At 40.6% G+C, this 12,094-nt stretch overlaps 1 protein-coding gene across 15 annotated transcripts in view; it reads right to left on the bottom strand.

The window, feature by feature from the left end:
* zfhx3b (zinc finger homeobox 3b) overlaps window positions 1-12,094 on the bottom strand; it is a 533,557-nt gene that overhangs the window by 84,619 nt on the left and 436,844 nt on the right. For all 15 annotated transcript variants that reach the window (XM_057852651.1, XM_057853147.1, XM_057853219.1 and 12 more), the window contains one exon: window positions 6,258-6,489. In XM_057852651.1, coding sequence (XP_057708634.1) covers window positions 6,258-6,489 — 232 coding nt within the window. The remainder of the gene's footprint in view (window positions 1-6,257; window positions 6,490-12,094) is intronic.

Genomic DNA, 12,094 nt, shown 5'->3' with positions numbered 1-12,094 from the left:
GTGATAAAAAGTTGGCAGTTTTTGGCCGACTGGGTCACCGCTTCGTGTGGCCACTCGATTCCGAACACACACGTCTCGGTGGTTCTTCCATTTTTTTTTTTTTTTTTTGCTATTTGGCAATCACAATAATGTCTTGACGAGACTTGCTTTTCGATGATACTGGTGTCAGCTTGGTCCATTTTAGCGTGAAGAAAATAATGTTTGATTCTATTCTACAATGGCGGTGATCTCGCGCTGAAGCGGAAACAACAGTCTGAGCGGACCAATGACAGTCAGTTTCTGCCACGTCATACGCGTCTACGCGACGCGAAGGTTAGAAAATTTGAGAGAAGCGCGTCAGGCTACGGCGCAGGGTCGTAACTCGGGTCTTCCTTGACGGCACAGGTCTGACGCGGAAGTATAACTCGGCCTTAAAGCTGTAGTGTGAACTAATTTCTTCACATGCCAAATAGGGTCACAAGTAAAGTAATTAAACATTGTCCACCAAATAAAGCATGAAAAAATCATTTATATGTTGTATATTTGACAAAATAATCCGAAGTTCGAGCCTGAAAGGGGACGAACCCGGAAGTGATACGTCACACCGGGAACAGCGTTGGCAGCTCCATACATACGGCTGCCAAACAAAGCCCTTCAAACAATGATTCAAACAGCGATATAAGCGATAGACCGAGCGCAAGGGAGGAGATCCAAGTTTTTGAAGAGTTGGAGGAAGAAGAGGAGCTTGGAATTTTATGTTGGATCTAACATGTATTAGCCAGACGCTAATCAGAATGCAAACAATGTACCTAGACTACCTGACATGGAATGGATACAAGACCCAACGAGATTACAACATTGGTAAGATATAGGCTGTTATTATTTTTATGAATTGAAGATGCAGGCATTTGCACATAATGTTATGTTTTTGTCTATCTGATGACATTGTTAAAAAAAATAACAATCAGACTTCATGTTCATTTTGGCAGATCCGGCAGCTCTCGTGCATATAAAATAATAATATAAAAACGTTGGGGGGAAAGAAGGAGATGAGTCTTCGATGGCTTTCTCCACTTTATTGTGGCAACAATAAGAAAACAAAATAATAGCGGACTGCCGCCACATTCGACCGCGAAGTTTTGCTTCTCGCCGATCTCCTCCTCGCCTCCCACTCCAGCGTCTCTTAAACGGATTGTGCATAGTGTCTTGTTATGAGCTTTTTGTTTACAAATGTATCGAACACACGACGCGCTGACAACCTTGTCTCTTTATTAACACATGGAGCAGTTCTTATGGAAAAGTTAGAACACAGCTCGGCACAGCTCTCGGCAGGAATTGGCGTCTAATGGCGTGAGGAAATGTAGTTTTTTCACACAAGCGAACAGATTACAAAGCACCACTTCAGTGTTGTCCCGAGACTACATTTCCCATGATTCACTGCGTGACCTGCGCGCTCGCTGATTCGCTGCGAGATTGACTCAATGGCTACGCTAAACCAACACGCTATTTTTCAGCTGTCACCTGTCTGCGGCTCTCATAGCTTATACTGTTCAATTCCACAACAGTAGGCAGCTATGCTTTGACAAAGTCATCAGTCATCTATCCAAAAATCACACTTACTTTTTGGCAAATCCTTGATCATAAGCAGACCAGTTAAGGAAGCAGGCATCTTCGAACTGTTTGCAGCAGAGAACACTACTCGATGATGGCGTGAAATTCATTCGCTTCGTGCGAACGAAAGATGTCCATTTACGTGCCCTGCTATCCTTTGGCCACTCATACAACTTTTCGTTTGAGCGAGAACAAAACATCGCCACACACCGCTGTGGCATCTTACCGAGAAGCAATGCAACAAACAATACTGTTCTATGGTGGACTTCCCTCGCACGTCTAGGTGTGACGTAATTTCCGAAGATTTCCAAGGAAAAGCATTTTCGTTGTCAAGGGCGTTTCTATGGGTTAAACAAAGAACCTGGAAGGGTTGCGTTAAAAAAAATAATGAAAATATGCTTATAATTGTTTAGCCATTGATATTATTCAAAAACATGGTTGGCCAACCTTACTTCAAAGTTCCCCTTTAACTCTTAATAGCTATGGCCACGTTCGTGTTCTGCCTTTGGCAATGTGTGTTCAATTGTATTATTGACTTTTTTACATTGAAATGCATGCTTTTAGTTTGTGGCTCTTTCACGCCCAAGTGGGGGCGCACTCGCACTTGTTTACGCGAAGAAGAGCGTTCACACGACAGAAGGAGACGGACAGCTACGCAGCGTCTCTGACCAAGTGGGCGAGTTAGAGAGAGAGACACGGCTGCGAACCTACGTTCATTGTTTATGCTTGTAAAATATCTCTACAGAGGCAACGCCTGTGTGTATAATCTTGTCTGTTGTTGTTGTGTGTTTTCCAACCGCGATCGGACACTTAGAGCCAGTTGTGTGGTTGTTTGAACGATGTGCTAATGCTAGCGAACGCATACTAACCGTTTGTGTCATTGCTGTCATAGCACCTAATTAACATTTATTTACGTTGATGCGAACCTGTTTGGTATCGAGGATGAAATTGATTCAGCAAATTATACGGACATCCGGCATCGTCATTTGGGAGTTTAGCTCGCTGTATACCCAGGACCGAGCTGTAGCGTCCTGGTGAGGACAGTATATTTGCATTTCGTTGTTCATACATCATGTAACATCATACTGTACACTTATTCATCATGTTGTTCTCTATTGTATTTTTATATTAAATTGCCTTTCAAGATGACATATCTGTTCCATGTGTTGCATTTTATAAAGTAAATTTTCCCCAAAAATGCGACTTATACTCCGGTGCGAATTATGTTTTTTTTCTCTTCATTGGCATTTTATGGCTGGTTCGACCTATACGAAAAATACAGTACATTTTTTGTTGCACAGTAAGAACAGATTGATAATTCATAGTTCCATGTGTCAAAATTTCAAATGCATATTTAAAGCTCAATTTTTTTTTTTTTTTTAACCAACAATTTCATGTTCTCCTGGTAGCGCGACTGAGTATAAAACTAAAATGATTCCACTAGGGCTGCAGCTATCGAATATTTTAGTAATCGAGTAATCGACTGAAAATTCTATCGATTAATCGAGTAATCGGATAAAACAAATATATTTTTAGGTGAAGAGCAATTATAGATATACATGAGAAAACAAAACATTTTATCATTTTCAGTCAATCAATGTCTTTATTTTTGATGTATATTGTTTAAAACAGCCAACAATTGCATCTCAAATGTAACTAGAATTAAAAAAATTTAAAAAAAAAGACAAATTCACTGCTTTCACTCAAAAAACCTTTAGATTAATATATATATATATATATATATATATATATATATATATATATATATATATATATATATATATATATATATATATATATATATATATATACACACACATACACACACCTAAAAATGCCTTTACGCTTGATAACACACATCACTTAAAAGTTAGGATTTTTCCCCACGTTTTTCAATTGAATTTCTATTTGTGTCAAGCCATTTTTAAGTTCTAGTTAAGTTTTAAGTTAGTCTAAACTAAGTCCTTATAGGATTTTGAGTTTTTGCACTGTTCAAAATAAATGTATGATACAGGCTGTATTGGAGCACATTAGGGACTAGTGCTACTTGGTGTTTTATCCAGCAATGACTACTGAGCTAAAATTGATAGTTAGCATTATTGAGTTTTTATTTGACACCCTCATCACTCTACAACGCTATGTTATGTTAAAGCATTTATGTAAGACACGTTAGCCACGCATCGAAAGTGGTCTTAATTAATTGAAACCTAGCCCTCCGCAGGGCTAACGTAAGATGAGCTAGTAGTGACAGTAATGTTAATCTTATATATTAGCGCTTAGCGCTCTTTATTAGCGCTTGGCGCTCTACTGCTTTAAGATGGCGGCTGTTTGCTAACGCTGCCCAGACGCGGCCTAGTCTGTCATTTTGCATCTAGTTCAACATACATGTGATCTCTATGAGACTCCTCAGACCCTAGCTGCAACTAACGTAGCATGTGCGGGCTAGTATTTAGCAACGTCGGCGTCGTTTGTAGCGGTTGTCGGCTGCGGTAAGTTTTTTTTTTTTTTTGCTTCTTCCTCTACGCACGTGACATCAGCGCGTTGTCCCGCATTAAAAGTAGTCCGAGCAAAACGTGATGCTTACAGCTGTCAAAATAAACGATTACTCGAGGTGAATAAAATTACTCGGATCAGTTTTTAAACTCGAGTTACTCGAGTTGCTCGAGTATTCGTTTCAGCTCTAGATTCCACTAAAGAGACTGGCAGGCAGTAGCTTGTATGTGAGTGCGATAGTATCCCGTCACACCAGAGGGTTCCATTAGTTCTAACCTTCGGCTTTCATCCATGAAAGGGGTTAAAATGGGCAACAAGCACATCAAACGTAGAATAAGAAAACAAAAAGTGGACTCATCAGCTCATCCGCCATTGAAAAAAATAACACCTAAGTACACACTGTGGCTCCACTCTCATCTGCACAAGAGAGGAAAAGTAAATTCTTAACCCTTTTAACCTAAATAGCCTTTCCTCTTGCTTTTGCATGTTCGCTTGTCCACTGTACTGTAGTCATTAACATATTTGGAGTGCAGTGAGCAGAAAGCTTAATTGTCCCTAATTGCCGGGCTAAATATGTTCTCTAATGATTTGCTTCAGATCTGTGACTGCCTTTTGCGCAATTTCCCGGCCGCTGGCTTCATTATCCCTGCCTCCGTGGAACAAAGCGTCTTCACAGTCTGGCCTTTTTTCTTCCATAACGCAGACACTGAGTATGTGTGTGAGGGATGTAATGGCTCCCTCTTGCCGGTACACACAATAGAGCCCCTTTGTGAGGGCACACGAGTTAAAGTGATTAGAAAACCAAATCTCTGCTAAGAAAGCGTGTTAATTGACCACAGTTCGCTCATCCTAATCAGTCCATAATAAACGAGCAGTCTGGGCACTTTGTTTTAGCCGTGCCAATGAGTTTTGTCTACTGATGGCCTTTGACTTCTTGCTGCAGCTGTCTCTTGACTTCGCACTCTTCCCTATCATTTAAAGACCCTTGTGACGTGAAGGCAGAACTTTGTTTCTCCATATGTATATCAACACTTGACATTCACTTTTATTTTATTTCATTTTTAGGGCATGGCTAAAACACACTTTAGAATCCGGCAATGGTTACCTGAACGACCATGCCAAATCAGAAACCAACAATAAAAATCATTGTAGCAATGTAAAAATCAAACAAACAACCTAAATTGTAGCCACTGAAAGCAAAAAAGTTTTTTTTTGCAGCTATTCATGTATCAGAAGAAGTACCATCCACTTTTTCAGGTGATAGAAGAGGGATTTGATTATAAACCTGGACAGTTGAGCTGAATTCAATTCTATTTAAAGTTTAAAGTTTTAAACTATAGGATCACCACTTTATTTAAAAATATGAAAATACTGTTCTGCTCTTAACATATGTCCTCGTTCATAAAAATGTTTAATGTTAACATATAATATTATATGAAAGAAAATGGTATGACTGAAATGTTTATCTAACACTATCATATTATCACAACATATATGACTAGTATGCACGTAGGAACAACATAGTAAGGAAGTAAATTGGAGAAAAAAACAATAAGAAAAACATCAGTTTTGGATTGCACATCCAAAAAGGAATTAATAACAGCTGTTAGACCTAAAACAATAACACAAATAAAATTGTTGCCTAGTGCAATCATTATTTTGGGCTTATATCTACTGATTTGGGACATTTATTACATTATATGGACAAAAGCATCACATCACAAATAACTAGAACTGCATTTAAAGTTTTTCATTTAACAGGGATATTTTAGATAGACTTTCTCAAACCAATTTGGGCAAGGCCCCAGGCTCCTGGTCAAAGCAAAGTCTACAAAGCCAAGCTTGGACGAGATTGGAAGAACCTGAGAGCCTAGACTTTAACCTTTTAAGGTGAACAATACCATACATTCATTGTGAACCTGACTCTGGAAGCTCTCAAGTCCAACGTAAGTGCTGTCTAACCTCATAAAAAGGTTAACAACTAAAAAATGCCACAAATCCACTTCAACATCCAACAGCATCTGAGCTGTTATTGCTGCAAAAGAACAACCAACTGGATATTTTCATTCACGTCCACTTTTTTTTTTTTTTTTATGTTTAATGGGCAGTTGACCCACAATTTTTGTCCACATAGTGAATGGAAGATAAGAGAAGAGAGTGACAAGAGGTCTGACCTGTATCTGAAGAGGGGCATTTGCGAATGGTGAAGATGGAGCTGAGGTCTTCGTCGTCCTCGGGCAGGCCCTTCTGTAAGCGCTGCAGCTTCCTGAGGCTCTCGCTGCGCTGGTGCTTCATGGAGCGTACATGCTGGATCAAGTTGAGCTTGGCCTTGGTCGAGTAGTTGCACAGCACACAGTGGTAGTAGCAGGCATCGCCCTCCACGGCGTTTTCGTGCTGCTGCAGGTGCTGTGGGAGGGAATGGAGGGGGAGACAGAGAGAGGAGAGAAGACGAGTGAGAAAGCGCTTCTTTTGGATGGCACTTCCGTTCACACGGTTGGCAAATGAACAAATCAATTCCCAATCACGGTCCTGTTGTTTAACATCCAGCCCTCTTCCACTTCAGAACAACTGTTTGGACTGCGCACTTTGTCGGCATTGAGTGTCTGTATCAGCGCACTAACAGGACAGGAAAGGCCTGAGTCGGAGGCCGGGGGGGGGTTGTTTTGGGGTGGACGCACAAATCTCCCAAGTGTAAAGGCGGACAGCGACGGCATCGGCTTCTCTTCAGAAGCCTTGAGCTCAGCGGTCCGGCGGACGGAAAAGAACATCGATTCCCTTCACTCAACTCAAGCCTCCCGCCTCTGAAAAGGAAACTCCAAACATCTGCCTGTTTCACGCTTGGGATACTAAATATTGATCACGGCGTGTTAAATCCCAGCTTTATCATAGAGCACGGCATGCAGGCCTAGAGAGGCAGGAGGGTGACCGGAACATTCCGCAACAAGAGGACGACTGTCGGAGGACAGTAAATCAGCATCACTATTGACCTGTCACCCTCATCTCTTCCGCCGTGGCTAAACAGAGACCCTCATGCTTGCCTTCATTCGTTACCCAGCAGTATCAAAAAATACCCCAGCCACGCTGCCACAAAGTCTTGACACCCCTGAGCTTCGAGTCTAATTACCTCCTGCATTGCTCAATCAATGATGCAAGACTGGACCGAGGGTGAGCAAGCCGGTTATTGACTATTATCCTAAAGTATCACACTGGCTGCTTCTTAAAAGCCCCTCGCTTTGCGTGGACACTCGTGTTGCGTCTGTCATGTGACACCCTGAAATCCCAGTCCGAGGAAGTCCAGCTGGGCATTTGATGTCACCGCAATCAATGTCAATCAGCACATGTTTTCCATCAGTTCTGAGTTGGGAGGATAAAATGCCATATATCGTTTTCATGACTTAGTGTGCAAATAAAAATTTTCCAAGAGTTTCACAAATGGTTGATGCGAATGATACTCAGCAATAATTTTCAAGTTGACTATTTAGGAATAACTGAGAAAAATATCTTTTGCATAATATTTGGGAAAAGTGACTAACACTAATGGTCAGCCCCACAATAGGTTTGTTGTCAATAAAAATTATTGACCCATTTAAAATTCTACAAGGACGCAGTTCTGGAACTAGCCCATCACCAGAAATATGCAACATTTAGCACAATCTACCTGTAATAATATAGAGGTTAAGAGCCGTATGATAAAATTGGTCCTTTTCAATGATGTGGTAACCAAATTTGGACATATTTCAAGTCATGAGCGTGTTATTTTATTATTATTATTTTTTTTTTTTTGGGAGGGTGAGGGGCTAGTCAACATTTGAATTACGAGATAACTTCATACTATGCCACTAGAGTGAACGGAAAAGAAAAGGATGTCTCTGCACTTTCCACTGTTTATCTAATGTTGCAAACAGTCAAAAACATAAGTACAAAATCAAAGTACAGAAGTACCTCTACATAGGAATTTAATTACTCCCAGGACCTGGTTTGTAAGTCGAAATGGTCGTATATCAACCAGGATTTTCCCATAAGAATACATTATAATTCGATTAATTCGTTCCACAGCCCAAATATCTACGCTAAATCCTTACCGTAATTTCCCGAATATAAGGCGCACCCGTATATAATGCGCACCCCAAATTTACTTGTAAAATCTAGGGAAAATTATTGTACCCGTTTATAACGTGCACCCTAATTTTAGCACCAATAAATAGAAGAATACAAGAAAACAGAGCTCGTGTACAGATACAGAGATGTCATTTTACTGACTGGTGAAACACAGCACAAGCATAGCACATTGGTAGTTCAAAACATTACCGTAAACTGACAATATTTACGGTAATAATATGATTTGACAATTTCTCCAACTTACCAGAATCTAGGAGAAAACAAAACGGATGTGACTTTTCTTTTAAAGGCTGGTGTATAACTTGCTCGTTTCCTCATGATGAATAAATGTTTCTTCCATGGATTGATACGGTAAAATCCGTGAGAGCTCATCACTGTCAACACGACAGTAACCAAAGGAACTATTGTAATTTGGGTTTGAGTTTCACGAGGGACCGATATAGTTGACGGACACAGGAAGTGTGTGTCCTTACATTATTTATGGTCCGAATTGCAGAGCTGCAATAAACGTCGACTCAAATGAGTTCAAGAAACTAAATTCTGTGCTTTATGAAGAGTGAAAAAAGCAGAATTTAACACAGACAAAATCATTCGGCCGATTAGAGTGAAGTATTACCGAAACAAAATGGTGACGTCACGTACCGTAATGGTCGGCAACGGGTCGCCGCATACGTTTCTTCAACACAACGTGGCCGTGTCAATGAAAAAAAATCGGTTTATATATATATGTAATACATATATATTTCTGTCTCCATCCATGTACCCGTTTATAATGCGCACCATGAGTTTACAAGTTGATTTTGGGGAAAAAAAGTGCGCGTTATATTTGGGAAATTACGGTAATAAATACTTCTGGAACAATTACAAATAGCAATTACACAAAGAAAAACAAATAAATTCGGAATACAAATTATAATAGTAATATAAATAATAGTAATAATAATGTAACGGGTTCTAATGTAGCAGTTGTGTTTTGCATGCTGTTCCTGAACGCACCGTGTGACTGACGTGAGAGTGAGAGAGGGTGCGGAAGAGTGGGAAGCTTTTACTTTCTCTTTTCATGTTATGTTGTTGTTGGCGTTGGCTATGGCAGAAAGTAGCCGTGTTGTGTTGCAAGGGTTCTGAAATAAAATGATCGAAAACCTGACGAAGCTGGCGACTTCCTTACCGATATTACAATAATGATAATGATAATGTGAGTCGTCCTCGAGATCGTAGACATATTCCGGCCTTATTGTCGAGCCAGTTCACTGACGCGCACACCACGCTCATATTTTTCTCTAATTTCAGTCTTAATTTCAATGGTAAACGTCACCTTTTTCCTTTTTTCACCACCTGCACTAACCTTCTTGGGACCCATGTTGATTTCTATCACAAGAAAATCCGCTGTGTGTTCTTCTTTCGGGAAAACAATGACAATGCCACGCTGTCATAAATCGTCGTATTTCGAGCATATCGTCATAAGTCCAGACAAATGACGAGTCAAATTTTACGTCAGATGTGGAAAGGATCATATGTCAAGGTACCACTGTACTCACAAAGATCAGGAATAGATCACAAGGATGCCGAAGGGATCGTATGTCGAGGTACCACTGTACTCACAAAGAGCAGGAATAGACCACAAGGATTATTACAGTGTGTGCGTGTGTGATTTTCACTCAAAAACATTCATTCATTCATTCATTTTCCATGCCGCTTCTTCCTCACGAGGGTCGCGGAGGTGCTGGAGCCTATCCCAGCGAACTATGGGCAGTAGGCAGGGGACACCCTGAACTGGTTGCCAGCCAATCACAGGGCACAAGGAGACATACAACCATTCACGCACACACTCATACCTACAGACAATTTAGAATGTTCAATCAGCCTACCATGCATGTTTTTGGGATGTGGGAGGAAACCGGAGTCCCCGGAGGAAACCCACGCAGGCACGGGGAGAACATGCAAACTCCACACAGGAAGGCCGAAGCCCGGGATTGAACCCTTGATCTCAGAACTGTGAGGCAGACGTGCTAACCACTCAGCCACCGTGCCGCCTCAAAAACATTTAATCTTTTATATTTTCTTCACTGTTTTAATAAAAAAATATTTTTTTATTTGCGACAGTTCGTGTATAACACATAATTGTGGTGGCTTTTGGGGGGCTTGAATCTTTCATTCATTCATTCATTCATTCATACATACAGTACATCTTAAATTCTGCTTATCCTCACAAAGATCTTTGGGGTTCTCCAGCCTATCCCAGCTAACTATGGGCAGTAGGAGTGGTACATCCTAAATTGGTTGCTAGCCAATCGTAGGGGCTTGAATCAGTTAATGCTAATTTATTTCAAAGAAGAAATTAAGTAATAGTAAATTGAGTTATGAACTACTTATACCTTTAACCAAAGTTTCATATTAAGTTGGGAGTTGGGTTAAAAGGAACGTTGTTTCAGGATCAGGTAGATTAGTAATAGGCCTACTAACCCAATCCCCAATCCAAACGGATAATATTTCTGGGTCAGTGCTTTTGATTCAGCACCTCAATTGTGTCTGGATGTACCTAATACTGTGGCCACAAAACCACCACTGGACTGCATTTAAAACACATTTAAATGAAAAACACAGTCCACTATTTTTTCTATTCATCTAATTAAGAGCGGTAAAGATTCAAGATGCAATAAAACTGACTCCACTCCGCACTGCCAACATTTCCCCCCCACATCCTGCATAAAACTTGAACTTCTCTACAAGCTCATCAATCTCCACTGTCGTCCTCATATAAAGTCTCTGAAGACGAGAAGAAACTGAGCTAGATGCCCTGCGCACATCAGCAATTTAATCACATTCCATTTAAATCAGATTGCTTACAAACTGAAAGGGGACAAAGGGGAAAAAAAAATCATTCCAATAATGATTAACGTCCTTGACAGGATTGTGTCGCTATCTCCTACTGTTTGTTTCTTTCTGGTAATCATTTAATATTCTGGCACGATTGTATTCCATTGCCTTTTGTTTCATATTTGTCTGTTTAACACCTAAAATGTGTATTACGAGGCCGCTTCACGGCAAAAAGAAAATATATTTTCTTTTCCAAGTTTTTTTTTTTTTTGTGAACCCCACAGTGCAATGTAATAGAGTTATTAGGTGATTGCAAAAGGCTCCGTCTCTGCATGCTCTCTTTTCTCTCCTCATTTTAAGCTATCCATGATGTCATGAATAGGTGTTGGTGGATATTATGAGCCTTCCCCTCCCCACCTGCTTTCCCTCTGTGCACAAATATTGCATCGGAAGTGAGGTACAGAAACCTGAGAGATTTGGTAATAGACAACACCAAATTCATCATGCAAACTACTCTTAGTCCTAGCAGATGTCCTGAATTAAAACAAATTTCTACTGAAAATGACACACAGCGCCAAAAATCTATGTCAAGTTGGAGAAGGGAAAAAAATGACAGCACCTGACTAAAACTTCAAAGCTAGTCTCAGGAGGTAGGGGAAAAAATGCTGGGAGTTTTATAGTTTCCCATAAAAAGCCCGGGGTTTATATAGGAGTAAACCTGAGACCGCCTGCTCAAGAATCGGCCGTAACTCACCCGCCGACTGACTGGCCAGGACTGTGGTCTCAGCAGAGCTAAAAGCGGCTCCTTCCAACGCCCGTAGCTCTGTCTGCAACATCAAACGCTTATACCTGTAAAGCAGCACTTGAACCACCTCTGCTCCGGCCGTGACCCCGGGCAGCTCCCAGTCAGCCAACGCGGTGGGAGATCAACCGGGATGACAATCAGTCAAGTGGCTATTTCTCTCTCAATTCATTTCTAAAACCAACGAGGCAACATGATAAAATCATCCCAATTGTATTTATTGGGAAAATATGCAATTTGCCAGAACCCTACCTCTTGTTCACATATGGACGT

This window comes from Corythoichthys intestinalis, chromosome 1 (genome assembly GCF_030265065.1).
Source record: "Corythoichthys intestinalis isolate RoL2023-P3 chromosome 1, ASM3026506v1, whole genome shotgun sequence".
NCBI classification, from domain to species: Eukaryota; Metazoa; Chordata; class Actinopteri; order Syngnathiformes; family Syngnathidae; genus Corythoichthys; species Corythoichthys intestinalis.
Note: the sequence above shows the minus strand (reverse complement) of the source record. Positions and strands in the feature narration are given on the sequence as shown.